Source organism: Lygodium microphyllum, chromosome 16, assembly GCF_053477565.2.
Source record: "Lygodium microphyllum isolate KBCC chromosome 16, Lygodium_microphyllum_v1.1.10, whole genome shotgun sequence".
NCBI classification, from domain to species: Eukaryota; Viridiplantae; Streptophyta; class Polypodiopsida; order Schizaeales; family Lygodiaceae; genus Lygodium; species Lygodium microphyllum.
In genome coordinates this window covers 120,620,532-120,635,681 of record NC_141150.1, presented here as the reverse complement: position 1 = coordinate 120,635,681, position 15,150 = coordinate 120,620,532, and the positions used below count along the sequence as shown (strand labels likewise).

At 41.8% G+C, this 15,150-nt stretch overlaps 1 protein-coding gene across 1 annotated transcript in view; it reads left to right on the top strand.

Moving 5' to 3' along the window:
• LOC148023311 (pentatricopeptide repeat-containing protein At2g13600-like) overlaps positions 1–14,664 on the top strand; it is a 39,336-nt gene extending 24,672 nt beyond the window's left edge. The window contains exon 2 of the mRNA XM_087696349.1: positions 12,059–14,664. Within this exon, the coding sequence (XP_087552475.1) occupies positions 12,059–13,916 (1,858 nt within the window). The 3' untranslated portion in view covers positions 13,917–14,664. The remainder of the gene's footprint in view (positions 1–12,058) is intronic.
• The last annotated feature ends 486 nt before the right edge of the window (positions 14,665–15,150 follow it).

The window sequence follows — 15,150 nt, the reverse complement described above, 5'->3', positions numbered from 1 at the left end:
AATATATTTCAGCCATAGAAGCTTCTAAGGAAGCTATTTGGCTTGGCCATCTGGTCAAGGATTTTGGTCTTTCTTCAGTATTCCAGTGCTTGGTTGTGATAGCCAAAGTGCCCTATGTTTGGCTAAGAATGCCATGTTCCATGCACGTATCAAACACATAGATGTTCGGTATCACTTTATTTGACAGGTCTTGGATGATGGTCTTGTCACACTGACTAAGGTCAAAACCCAAGATAACCTTGCAGATGTTCTCACTAAGTGTCTTGCAAAGGCTGAGCATGAGCATTGCATTTGTTTAGTGGGAGTTGGCTAACTTAAAGGTACCACTTCGGGCCTTTAGGTGGGAGGTTGCTGGGTGTAACGTACCACTTCGGGCCTTTGAGTGGAGGTTTGATTTAGTTTGCCCTTCCCTTGTTACCCCTTCTGAGAATGAGCAACAAGAGCCTCCTCTAATGAAAAGTTCATATGAAATTGATTGAACAACCGTGCGTAACGCAACAACCGACACTCAAATTCATAGAAAGTAGGCATGGTAGGCTTTGAAACTATATCTTTCACAAAGTTGAAGTATTTCCTTGGAAGTTTGTTTAGAAACAATGTGACTTGATCGTCAAAGAACTTGGGAGTTCCCGTAGTGGAGAATTCGGCAATAAGTTATCGATACTCAGCCAACTTGACTTTAAGTCATCTCGGTCAGTGATTTTAAAGAGTTAGAGCTCATGGGCAAGATTTATATGACGGGTCCTATCCCGAGCCGCATAGCGGTTAGTCAAGTGTGCCCATCATTTTGACGTTAAGTCAAAATGCTGAAGCTGAGAATGAAAATTAGGCAATAAGCCCTACATCAGCTCGACAATAGCGGAGGCATTCCTAGTCTTCCATGAGCGGACAACCTCGCATGGAACAAGTGCGAGATCGGGTTAGGGTTCCAATCCCTACACAAGATCCCATAGGTTCTGGGAGTTAGGAATATATTTCATCAAGTTTGATCAAGTTAAAACGAGTCTTATCATTGAAATCATGCTTGGCAGAAGATGAGGTGGAACCATGAGGTGTTGAGAAAGTGGGATAAGATGGAGGTGGAGGGTAAGATGGTGGTGGTGGGTGTGTTTGATAGGAAGAATGTGTTGGGATATAAAGGCTTGGTAACCTCCGTGTATATAGTACATGCACATTGTGCATGCCTTAAGTATAAACACATTTTATTCTTTGTGTACCAACACATTGTTGGTACACTCTTATCGTCTTGGACTTTTCACTCTGCCAAAAACTCTCTCAAGTCGACACACTCACTGGTTCACTCCTGCTCGATCTCCATCACTCTCTGCTATGCCCCCCTCCAGCTCCAACAGCTGGTATCAGAGCTTAAGGTTCTGTGTACGCTTCCCAACTTGAACGCGACCTTCTGTAGGCAAGCAACAGGTAGAGTCGACGTGCAGACAAGACCAGGCGGCACTGGATAGCGGGTGTGTGGATTAGGCGCCTGTTACTGCGTGTGGAACGACGCAACGTGCAGACGACATTTGTTGGCGGTTCACGTGATGGGCGACAGGCAGGCGGCTCCGGCGGGCAAGCGTCAGTCAGACGTGACAGGGTCACGTGACGGTTCGTGACGTGGACAGGCGAGCGATGTGACACGACGGGGATCAACAGACCCCCCTCGGTTAGTTCCTTCGTTTTTTTAAAAAACAAATCAAAATTTTCTCTAATCCCCTCATTACCACTTGCCTTGGCGGGTGTTCACACATGAGAGGCACAGTTTCAAAATCTGTGCAAATCGGGCCACAAAATTTGGGGCTTTTCCCAGATTTGGCATCATTCATGCCTGCCAATGACTTTTGAGTCAGAAATTGCAGGCATCGTGAGCGGTGACCTCAATTAAATTGGGGATTTTGCAAATTTTGTCTAAATTTTGGGTAAAATTTCTTGACATTGGATCCCAGAAATTTGGGGCTTTTCATGTATTGAAAATTCATAATTTCCACGTCTCGTAACCTTAGGTGTATACGGTGTGCTTCGTAGTCCACAATGCATGTGGTTGCGTGCTTGATTATTTTTTTAGTGATATAGATCTGTATCTTTATATAAACAAGTCTCGAGATAGTAGCCTTATCGTTTTGGTACTATATATTGATAACATGATGATTGCTAGGAGTGTTGGATGCTTTGAAGACCTAGCTCAAGAATAGCTTTGAGATGGATGACATGGGGCATGCTTCTCATATACTTTGTATGTGTGCATTATGTGCAATCGCTCTAAGGGACTCCACTACTTGTCACAAAACGAGTACATTTATAAAGTCCTTGAGTGGTTACATATGTAGGGTTGTAAGCCTATTGATTACCATTACCTTCTCATGCGAAGTTCAACCAAACATATTATCCCCAATTAGATTATGAGAATACTAGGCTAGCCAAGATCCCATATGTATCCATGGTGGGTAGCTTGATGTATGCCCTAATAGCCACTAGACTTGACATAGCATTTGAAACGAGAGTTGTGGCTTGTTATATAGTAATACCTAGTAGGCAACATTGAGATGCCATGAAGGGTATCATGAAATACCGTAAAGGCACTACAAATATGTACATTTATGATGGCCAAAATATTGAGGTCATGGGCTATAAATACCCAAATTATGTAGGACATGTAGTTAGTAGGAAGTCCACCTCTGGCTATATCTTTGTTTTTGACGGAGATGTTATTTCTTGGATGTCCAAGGTGCAAAAATACATAGCCTTGCATGCTACTGAGATTGAGTATACTGCATCCATTGAGGCTTGCAAGGAGGCCTGATGATTAGGCCATCTGGTTGCCAACCTTGATATGAGTATGACTTTTACATTGCATTCTGACTCTATGAGTGCCATTTAGTTGGCATGTAATCCATTTTTTGATGGAAAACTAAGCACATTGAGTTCATTATCACTTTATCAAGGATTGTGAGGATGCTTTGCAGGAACATAAACTCATACTAATGTCTGATGTAGATTGGGCCAGAGTGAATAAAAAGGGTGTGGCTTACATAAAGATGGGTGTCACTGATGACATTTTGACAGACATTAAGGGTTTAGACATAGGTTATGCAATATGGGAGAAGCTGAAGACTACTTATGAGATCACCACACCTGTTAATCAGGTGCATTTAATGCGCAAGTTGGTGAATATGCGACTGGATGAGTCAAAGCCTACAGCTGAGCACTCGAGTACATTTACAAGGATTCTAAATCAGCTCAAATATGCAAACTTGGACTTTTATGATAAGTTGAGGGCAATCTTTTTGATCATGACACTGCCGGACTCGTGGGAAACCTTGGTGGTTTCACTCGGCAATAACCCCAATCTCTCATATGATGGGGTGAGGGGTTCTATCTTGAATGAAGAAATCAGACGTATGTCTAGTGGAGAAGGTAGCAACTCAACTTATAATGTAAGAGGCGGGCTGAAAAGAAAAATGCATATGCAAGGCAGAGAAACAGGAGCAAGAGCAAAGGAAAGGATAAGAGTGACATTACTTGCTATCATTGTGGTTGGAAGGGCCACAAGAAACCTGATTGCAGGTACTACAAGAAGGAACAAGAGAGAAAGAAGAATGCAGGAGATAAAAAGAAGAAAGAAGAAAAGACAGATGCATTGGAGACATCCTAAGGCAAAGAAAAGGCAAATGTGGCCTCTAGTGTGGTCATAGAGGAGCTTTCAGATACAGAGGCTAATGTATTATGTGCAGTTGATTATGATGCCCTTGCATGCCACATGCAGGATATGCAGATTACCAAGGTTGATGTGATTGATGCACTCTTGTCTGTTGATGATGGTGTCACTCAGACTTGGATTGTAGACTTTGGTGCCTCTTTCCATGTAACTCCTTGCTTGGAGTGTTTTGCTATGTTCAATGCAGGCAGTTATGGAAAGGTGTACCTTGGAAATAACCATGCTTGCAGCATTGATGGGATTGGTACCGTACACTTGTCTTTAGACAATGGTCAAGAGCTTGTGTTGAAAGATGTCAGATATGTGCCTGGCATTAAAAAGAGTTTACTGTCTGTTGGTCAGCTTGACTTGCATGGCTACACCACACTGTTTGGTGGTGGTTTGTGGAAAGTGAAAAAGGGTTCCATGCTGATTGCAAAAGGAACCAAGAAGGGCACATTGTATTGTTTGCACTGTAAAGCCTTGAATGGCAAGTTTCTTGCAGTTGCTGAAATTTGCAGCCACTTGGAGTTATGGCATAAGAGATTAGGCCATATGAGCCAAAAAGGACTTGATGTCCTTACCTCTCTGAAGAGGGTTGATGGAAAAGGCTCTAAACTTAATTTTTGTAATGAGTGTTAGCTTGGAAAGCAAATAAAAAATCCTTTTTACTTTGGTGTCTCTCATAAGTCCAATATCTTGGACTTAGTGCATTCTGATGTACGTAGTATGCCCGTGAAATCGTTGGGTGGTGTTGCATATTTTGTCTCCTTTATTGATGACTGTTCCAAGAAGATTTGGGTGTACTTGCTGAAAAAGAAAAGTGATGTGTTTGCTGTTTTTAAAACTTTTCATGCATTTGTGACCACTCAAACAGGTAGAAAGCTGAAATGCTTGCGAACTGACAATGGGGGTGAGTTCACATCGACTGAATTCAAGTCCTTTTGTGACTTGCATGGTATTAAGAGGGAGCTTATAGCCCCTTACAGCCCTTCTTCAAATGGGGTGGCTGAAAGATATAACAGGACTTTATGTGAAAGAGTGCGGTGCATGCTGTCCACTGCTAATCTCCCTCATGCATTTTGGGGAGAGGCACTCAAAACTGCGGTTCACATTTGCAACCGCTCTCCAAACAGGTCCTTAAATAATGACATCCCTGAGGAGGTTTGGTCTGGTATATCGGCCTCATATGACCATTTACGCATTTTTGGCTGTGATGCCTTTGTGCATGTTAGGAATGAATTGAGAAATAAACTTGACCCAAAATCTACCAAAGGCATCTTCATGGGCTATGGTGATGAGGGTGAATTTGGCTACAGAGTGTGGTTACCTCAGTCCAAGAAAATTATTCGCAGCCATAATGTTGTGTTTAATGAGGCAAAATTGCTGAAAGGCACTCTAGCCTCTAATGAAGATCTAAAAAAGGTAAAATTTCAGAGTTTGCAGCCACCCATTACTTCAGAAAATGAGCCTCAAGGTGCTGTACCATAGGCTGAAACTGATGATTAGCCGGTTACTTTTGAGCCAGATGATGATGGACAGCAAATAGAAGCAAAAGGAGGTCATGGCCAGCAAGATAGGCTTGCTGATTATGAAAATGCAGGTGCTGGAAATGAAATTGAAGGTGCTGTACAGCATGAACAGCATGCTGAAAATGGTTTACAGCAGCAAATGAATGCTGAAAATAATATACCTCCTGATATAGACCCAATTCCTGACAATGTTGATCGTTGGGTACGCAAGTCTACACGCATAAGAAAGCAACCTCATAGGTTTTACCCCCCCTTGCATTATGTGATGCTTATAGATGAGGGTGAGCCTCTTACATACAAAGAGGCCAAGTCATGTGAGTTCAGCAGTAAGTGGGAGCTAGCTATGCAGAAAGAGATTAAATCTCTATATGCAAATGATACTTGGGATCTTGTATCATTACCAAAGGGAAGAAAGCCGCTTCCAAATAAATGGGTGTACAAAGTCAAGACAATTGATGGGAAACCCAAGTACAAAGCAAGGCTAGTTGCCAAAGGTTATGCACAAAAGGAAGGGATTGATTTCCAAGAGGTCTTCTCACCTATTGTGAAGATGACCACTTTACGTGTGCTTTTTGCTCTTACTGCTGTTTTGAATTTAGAGCTATATTAAATGGATGTAAAAATAGCTTTCTTGCATGGTGACATTGATGAGGAAATCTACATGAAACAGCCCGAGGGCTTTGTAGTTCCTGGAAAAGAACGGATGGTGTGTAAGTTAAAATGCAGCCTGTATGGGCGGCTGAAGCAAGCACTACGGCAGTGGTACAAAAAGTTTGATACTTTTATGCTATCTCATGAGTTTACACGTAGCCATGCAGATCATTGCTTGTACATGAAAAATGATACAGATGGCAGCCCCATAATACTTGTTTTGTATGTGGATGATATGTTACTAGCTGGGAAAAGAAAGACTAGCTTGGATGCTCTCAAAAATCAGCTTTCTCCATGAAAAATTTGGGGAATGCAGAGCATATTTTGGGCATGAGGATTCGTAGAGATAGAATGCAGAAATTGCTGTTTTTATCTCAAGAAAAGTACATTGGAAAGGTACTGGACAGATTTAACATGGCTGAAGCTAAGCCTTTTGGGGTACCCTTACCTCCTTATCTCAAGCTTAGCAAAGCCAACAGCCCGAAAGATGACGTGAAAGCAAATGCTATGAAGGGAGTTCCTTATGCATCAGCTTGTGGCTCTCTTATGTATGCTATGGTTGTTACTCGTCCAGACATTGCTCATGCAGTGGGAGTTCTTAGTAGGTTTATGTCAAATCCTGGCAAAGCACATTGGGAGGCTGTCAAGTGTATTCTTCGATACCTTAAGGGTACACAAAGAAAAAGTATTTGCTATGGGCAGGGTGTACTTAGTTTGCAGGGTTATTGTGATGCAGACATGGCAGGTGACTTGGACACTTGTAGGTCCACCAACGGGTATGTCTTTAAAGTTGCTGGCGGGGCTGTTTTTGGTGTTCCAGGTTGCAAAACATTGTTGCACTGAGTACCATTGAAGCTGAATATATATCAGCTACTGAAGCTTCTAAGGAAGCTATATGGTTGAGTAGACTTGTAGATGATCTCGGCATGTCTATGGGTACTGCAGTTTTGGGATGTGATAGCCAGAGTGTAGTGTATTTGGCTAAGAATGCCATGTATCATTCACACACAAAGCATATAGATGCGCGATATCACTTCATCAGACAGATTCTGGAAGATGGTCAAATCACATTGACCAAGATTAAAACACAAGATAACCCTGCAGATGTTCTCACTAAAAGTCTAAGCAGAGCTCAACACGAGCATTGTATTCAACTAGTGGGAGTTGGTTAGCTAGAGGTTCATATCGGACCTTTAAGTGAAAGGTTGTTGGGATATAAAGGCTTGGTAACCTCCGTGTATATAGTACACGCACATTGTACATGTGAACACACCCTTTATGTGCCCCAAGTATAAATACATTTTATTCTTTGTGTACCAACACATTGTTGGTACACTCTTATCATCTTGGACTTTTCACTCTGCTAAAAACTCTCAAGCCGACACACTCATTGGTTCACTCTTGCTCGACCTCCATCACTCTCTACTGTGCCACCCTCCAACTCCAATAGAATGAGGGGGAAAAGGTGGGTAGACTGAAATAGGCTGGGAGTGTCCAGTGAGTGTCGATTGATGCGGAGGCATTGGAACATGAATGTTTCCATAAGGTGCCAATGGAGGTGGAGGCACTGGGACACGAAAGCCCTGTCCAAAGCTTGACTGGGGCATAGTAGAATGACTAGTAAGTCCACTAGGTAATGCTATAGAAGCAAGCTGTGGTACCAACTGATCTACACTTGGGAGAGATTTGGGAGGGGGGGGGGGGGAGGGGGATACCTAGGCTACAAGGATCCCAAAAGTGTGTGAGAAGTAGATGGAATACCACCCGATGGAGGAAAGGATGAGGTCCTAAAGGCGGTGCTTATGTTTTCATAACCCCTTGGTGCAGTGTGATGTGCAACATGAGGTGTTTGATAGGGGATTGCAAATGGTGTAAAGAGAAGTGGGGAAGCAGCATAAGAATGTGGTGAGATGGATGGGTTTTGAATTTGTGGTGTGAAAGGTGCATATGCATTTTGTTCGTTTTTATCATTTAATGATTGAAAATGAAATGATGATGATGATGATGCACCATGCAATGTAGAAATAGAAACACCAAATTCATTCTGATTTTGAGAAGTAAACTGAAAAGAAGGAAGGTTAGAAGAAGAGGGACTTAACTTTTTCTTATAATCCCCACGATGTGTGTTAAGATACAAGAATTGGTCCTCAAGAGAACCTTTTTCGTAGTCAATTGATTGTATTTTATCTTTCTCATGATTTCTACCAGTATATTGCAAAGTAGAAGGGGTAAAAGACGAAGGAACAAAGGACGAATCTAAAGTACCTTAAATCAGAGTGGTCGAAAGAGGATAAAAGAATGGAACATACTCCGGATCTCTTTCTTCAACAGGAGGGCCCATCCCTGAGGGAGGTCTCGACGGCCTTGCAATATCATCAGATTTATGCGCAACATCTGAAGAGAGAAATTCATGCATACCTTCATTGAGTAGCTTCTCCTGAAGGGCAATCCTTCGATCGACCTTCTCCATCTTCTTTCGTCTAAAGGCCATGATCACATGATATTCTTCAGTGGAAAGCTTGTATAGCCTTTCTTTTGTATTGTCAGAAGTGTCTTCCACCATGTTGGATCTTTGTGGAGCAAGCTATTTTGCCCACTCTTGCTCGGTTCTCGGCATAGGTTGTTCTGGAGATTGAATTGGTGTTGATGTGTTCGAAGTCATTTGAACCTATTGTTGTTTTTGCTTCTTGCGAAGAGCTTTCAGATCAAAGGCCTAGGTTTCTCAGAGAGTACTAGGCTCTGATACCATGTAAAGAAATACTCTGATACAGAAACACACGTAACAATTGTACGACAAAGCACAGACTGATAAAAGAACACAGTTAGGGTTAGGGTAACTCAGAGACAATGAACACAGAAAATAACTGAAGTGATATAACTTTTGAATATACAATGCTCATGCAGCAAACACACTATGCAGTGAATGAATACTGAATCTCGAATTGTATCTCAAGGATCAAGGCAAGGGTAATGAGCTGGAGAGTGTCGTACTCTGAACGGATCCCGAATCGCAACAAGGCAGCCTTCGGATGTCAAATACTAGCAAACACAACTGTGAGAAGTTGGATCTGATGCAGACGGCAGTGAGGGGAGAGAAAAACTAAAAACGCAGGTAGGATAGCTTGCATGAGAAAGAAAGACTAAAAACGCAAGTTGCAAGAGAGAGAAAGACTAAAAATGCAGGCGGGATAGCCTACAGGAGAGAGAAAACTGCCAAACGACAGGTAGGATAGTTGGGCGACAGCTTGTAAGAAGCAAATGTAGGGCTATGATGACATGGTAGGCTGTACAGCAGTAGGTCTGTGCAGGAACAGCAGTTGCCTAGCTGGGATCAGCTCCAAACTGTGTGAAGGGGGCTGGAAATCAGGCGCCAACTGATGTAGATAGCAATGGATAGCTTTGGTTGAGATGTCCTCCATGAACAGGGTGTGCCAGCAAGCTGAAACACTTGAAATCTGCAAAAACGAGATTGTTTTTGAATGGAGGGCAGCATATGCATGTATAGAAAGTTTGGGCCATCCCAAGTGGGTTTGTGCTTATGGGACACAGAAACTCTCTAGGATCGCGTTTCTTTTAAATAAACTAGGTTTCTTCATTAATTAATCAAGTTTTGGGGCTGTTTAAGTAAAGCTAATGCATCTTTAGCTCAACATTGTGGTCCTTTCCAAATTACCAAGAAGATAAGTAGTGTATCCTAGGAGTTGGATTTATCTTCAAAAATTTGAGTTCACCCTATATTCCACATTAGTCATTTAAAAGAAGGATTGGGACAAGGTGAACTGATTGTTTCGATTGACGAGTCCCTCGACTTCAGTATACTATTCGATATGTTCCACTTGAACCCGAATTGGTTCTTTACCTTAGAACTAAACAATCTTGTTGGACCATTTATCCTGAGTTTTTGGTCAAGTGGAAAAATTGCTTGGAGGCCGTTGGGAGTCTTTACGTGTGTTGAAGAGTAGTTTTCCCCACTTCATCCTTGAGGATATTGTTGAGCACAACATTATTCATAAGGGGGAAAGTGCTATATCCTTGGACATTTCGGATGGGTGCTAGTAGCATTGGTTGCATAGTTATCATGAAATGAATTAGTGCAAACGCACTAAGGACACTACGGGGTTAGGGCAGTTGAGTCTTATTATAGGACTCAAGGCCCTATTATGCATTATCATTGTGTGATCACCATTCTTGGACTCTTGACTTATTGGTTGATGCATCCATACATCAAGATGGTGTGGGATGGTGGTATGAAATGCCAATCCTTGGGATATGATCGTGATGCAGAGTGCTACTAGCTCCAAGACTTGGGGGTGGCTCAATGGCTCAGAGGTGAGTTTGATGTCGGGTCCCTTTTATTTGTGGATATGGCTTGTGTTGTGTCTTGTGTGCAAGTTGGATTCTTGGGGGACGTTTCAAATAGTCCATGACATATTGCAATTGCTCTAATTTGTGATACTTCCATATATAAATGTGCTTTCACATGGTTGCCAACCACACAGGAGATGTCAACATTCTCTAGTTCACTCAAAAATGTGGCAAAGGATCCTCGAGCAAAGACACTGCTCATGACAAAAATATATAGCCACAATTGTGCAATCATCCTGTACAATTGGGCTACATTGTCGCATCATCATGACTCATCTCTTGCTTGTTCTCACAATTTTTTTTAGCAAAGGCCAAAATTCAAATGGTAAACCAATAACAATTTTTTGTGTCTTTGAGTAGGAGTGTTGGATGCTGGCATTTGGGTGCTGGACAACAGTGAAGTAAACAGGAAGCTGAAAATGTAGCAGTTTGGAGGACTGACTGATGGTGTGGCAAGTTGGAAAACCTGTGATTCCAGCCATTGACAGCAGCATGCACCTCTTGGACAGCAGATATGATGCCTGGAACAAGCTTGGAGGCAGCAGTGGGATGCATTTGGGTCTGCACAGCTCAAGACGACAGCACTTAATGACGTGGCAGCAATGGGAGATGGCTGGAGCAGTTGGACAACCACCTGTAGCAGGCAGTGGGTTGGAGGGTAGGATAGAACATGACAGTAGCAAGAATGGCACTAGGTAGCAGAGCAAGTTGAATGCTGATAGGGCTGGGGGTGGAAGGCTGGTGCTAGGTAGGAATGATGGTGCTGGTGGCACAATGATGGCTGAAGGGGATGAAAAGCGGCTGTCCAGCCTGGCTTCCTTCTATAGGGTTTTGTTTGGACATCTGTCCTACCAAATTTCAATTAAAAGAAACAGATCAAATTCCCTTTTGGGGATGTATGAGAGCTGAATGATGGCTGAAGGGGATGAAAAGTGGCTGTCCTACCTGGCCTCCTTCTATAGATTTGTTTGGACATCTGTCCTACCAAATTTCAACTAAAAGAAATAGCTTTTGGGAATGTATGAGTGCTGAATTGACTTTGCCAATTGAGGATTTACTTTGCCCTAATTTTCATTGCTTAACAAGATCTTCATTCTATCATCCAACATTTATGGAAAGACAATTTATCCTCCTGAAAAGTTCCAAAATATGATTTAATGAGACATTTCTGCGAAAATCGTGAGGGATATGTTGGAAATATTGGCAAAATTAGGGGCATTGTGGTAATTTTTGCCAAAATGGAGGGGTACATTTGGAATTTGAGGGGTAGTTTTGGGAATTCTAGTCTTGATTTCAGATACATGAGCTATTCTTGGTATACAGCTTGTGAGGCTTTGAAACTTATATATACCATTGGTTTGGAAAAGGATAATGCAGCCAGGGTTTATGTGTGTGAGAAAAGAATAGTTTACAGGGTCAAAAGTAGAAGACTTAACATTGAGGCCTCTTTTGTGGGGAGGCTATGCTTACTAATATATGTTAGTCATGATGATTACAATGATAGCTCGAGGGGTTCACTATATGTACACCCTCCCAATCACGTACATTCAAGGCCTATTAAAAAAATCCCTTAGCTGTGAATTTTCCATGAACAAAATACACCCTTTGTCTATTCAATATTGTGAATAACCCCTTTAAATGACACCTTTCTGTATGTTAAAGAAAATGTATAAATGAGATAATGATTAATAAATCCATTCTTTCGAACCCACATGATAGACTTACATATTTTGTGGTGACCCCCCTGAGGATGATAGCTTTAGCTTTTCTCAGTTTTGTCTGCCACAGGTTCTTACTTTTAATCAATGTGTGTGTCTAGGTTATGTGACAAAGACCAGCTGGATGAAGCACTGTATGAGGCAGACCTTTTGTGCCAGCGAGGTGTCCCTCTATGCAGGGATGATGCCTACAGGCTGCTGCAGGCATGCACAAGAAGGAAGGATCTTACTTCAAGCAAGCGAATGCAATCACTTTTGGCTAGCAGTGGACATGACTCTGTGCCTGTTTTAGGTGATCATCTAATCCGCCTGTTCACATCGTGTGGAAGCTTGCAGGATGCAGTTGATGCTTTTTGGAAGGTCTTGAAGCCATCTGTTTATACATGGAATGGGATTATCTCAGCATATCTCAACTTTGATCAAGCTGACAAAGCACTTGACCTCTACAACAAAATGCAAGAAGGATCAAAGCCTGATAGGGTCACCTTTTTATGGGCCATGAAGGCTTGTAGTGCCCTAGGGTTCCTGGATAAGGGGAGACAGATACATGGTGACATTGTGTCAAGTGGGCTTGAATCAGATACAGCTATTGGAAACATGCTTGTCCATATGTATTTTAAATGTGGAAGCATAAAGGAAGCATCCGTAGTTTTTTATGAGTTGCAGCAGCGGGATATGGTTTCTTGGAATGCAATAATTGGAGGGTATGCTCAGAATGGAGAGGGATATCTTGCCCTTTGCCATTTTGAAAAAATGCTGCAGGAAGGCTTAGAGCCAGGAGATGTGACATTCTCGTATGTTCTAAAAGCAGTTGGCAGCATCAAAGCAATACATCAAGGAAGACAAATACATTCTCAGATTAGGAGACTTGGACTGCTTTCTGATGTGGTCATTGGAAGTGCTCTGGTTGACATGTATGTATGCTGTGGTGAAATGGAGGAAGCACGAGCCACTTTTGATAGCTTGCCAGTGCGTGATACGGTTTTATGGGGCACCATGATTTCAGGCTATGCTCAAAATGGGCATGGTTTTTTGGCTCTTGAACTGTTTGATAAAATGCAACATAAGCATGTAAAGCCGGATAGAGTCATCTATTTGAGCAGCCTCAAAGCTTGTGGTCTGATTGGAGCAATAGAACAGGGCAAGTTAATACATCAAGCGCTTATAAAAAATAAAATGGAATCAGGGATAGCAGTGGGAAATGCCCTCATTGACATGTATGCCAGATGTGGAAGGCTACAGGAGGCTTGTAAACTATTCTCTGAGTTGCCTTCTCCAGATGTTTTTTCCTGGGGTGCAATCATTGCAGGGCATGCCCAGTATGGTGAAAGCTCAGCTGTTCATTGTTTACTTGAAGACCTGCAGCATAAAGGTCTCAAGCCTGATGACATAACATTTACTAGTCTTCTTGCAGCATGTGGCAATGCAGGTTCAATTCAGGAAGGTTGTCTTTATTTCAAGCAAATGTGTGCAGAATACAATATTTCACCAAGCATTGAGCACTACAATTGTCTCATTGACCTCCTTGGTCGTGCTGGTAGGTTTATTGAGGCTGATGATGTGCTTCAAAGCATTCCAGTAAGACCAGACATGGTTGGATGGACGTCTCTACTTGTTGGTTGCAAGACATACACGAATGTGGGCCGTGCAAGGCATTATTTTGATAAAATCTTTGAGTTGGACTGCAAAGAAGCCTCTGGATATGTGCTCATGTCAAATGTATATGCTGATGCCTCTTTAAAGTTGGATGCTGAAGAAGTTCAAGAGCTGAGAGTTTCTGCTGGGGCCTGGAAAAAGCCTGGCCAAGCCTGGATTGCAGTTGATAACGTGGTTTTTGAATTCATCAAAGATGATATAACATATTACAAGCATGAAACACTTGGTATATTAATGAAGCGATTGAATGGGTCATTGAAGGAGGGGGGACATGTGCCCCATTGCGATGTAATCCTATATTGAGGACATTGCATCTCTCATCATTCACCAAATCAGATTGAAAGAAGAGGCTTGTTTAGGTATTGGTAATTGTACAGTTTAATTGTTCAACTCCTTGTGCCCAATTAACATTTGTTAGCTATTGTCCATGATGACTCATCCTCTGATGCACTACCTAAAATGTTTCTAACCTCAAACTTTCTGCAAAGGCAGCATAGGAACATTGTGTGAAAGGGGCGGTCTTAAAGGAGACCAACTAAGACTCAAGCTTCAATGATTGCATTTTAGTGTGGTCAGTTCTTGCCAACTAAGAACATCAAGAGCCCAAGCACTCAATAGATATGTAAAGTGAGAACTTACCTAAGGTTACAATTTCTCAACTATCTCAAAGAACCTACATGCCTAGTATTTACTTTTGAAGCAAAACTTTGCACATTTTTGTTTTGAGGGTTGCCAAACAATTAGACTTAGATCCAAGAGTACCAAACAATCTTTACAGGGGTGACTTGGATTTAGATTGAAGTGCCAAACAATCTTTAAGGGATGACTTGCAACATATAGGACTCCTTGGGTCCAACAAGAATTGTATGTTGCAGAATCTTGGCAAAATCTTGCAAAGAGCACATAATTTGTACTTATTTTGGGTTAAGAGGCTGGCATTTACAAGATTTGAGTGCTCCATTGTTGACCAAAACTCATTCAAATCAGACACATAACATATGAACTTGATTTTGGAATTTCGGATGCTTCTACTCCTTTTGTGAGCTAAATTCTTGCTCTGGAAGGCAATGGGTAATAATGGACCTTGCTCAATTAATATTTCAAGAGGGTTGTATTGCAGATTTTAAAATCTCTGAAAATTCGACTTGTATTTGGGATATCAGGCCTCAAATTTGAGCATGCATACACATAACATGCATTCTAGTTTTTCATTTATTCATTCATGTAATTACAAGCTATGTCAATAGATGTAGTTTCCATTTGTATTGTATAAACCAGCCCTAAAAAGGTGCATGCGAGGCTCTTTCATTTCTTCCTTTTGGTGAGTTAATGGCACATTTGGTTGCTAACAAGAAGCAACTTCACTTTTCAGTTTGCATTACACATTCTTCACATAGGGCAAGAATTTACGAAATACTCCCTTGGGAGCTTTCTTCTTTGGAGCAAACTAGAGTGCTTGACAAAGGTGGTGCCTTTGATTTAGATGATTGGGGTTGTTGCATTGATGTGGAAGCTTGACTTGTGTAGGTCCATGAGA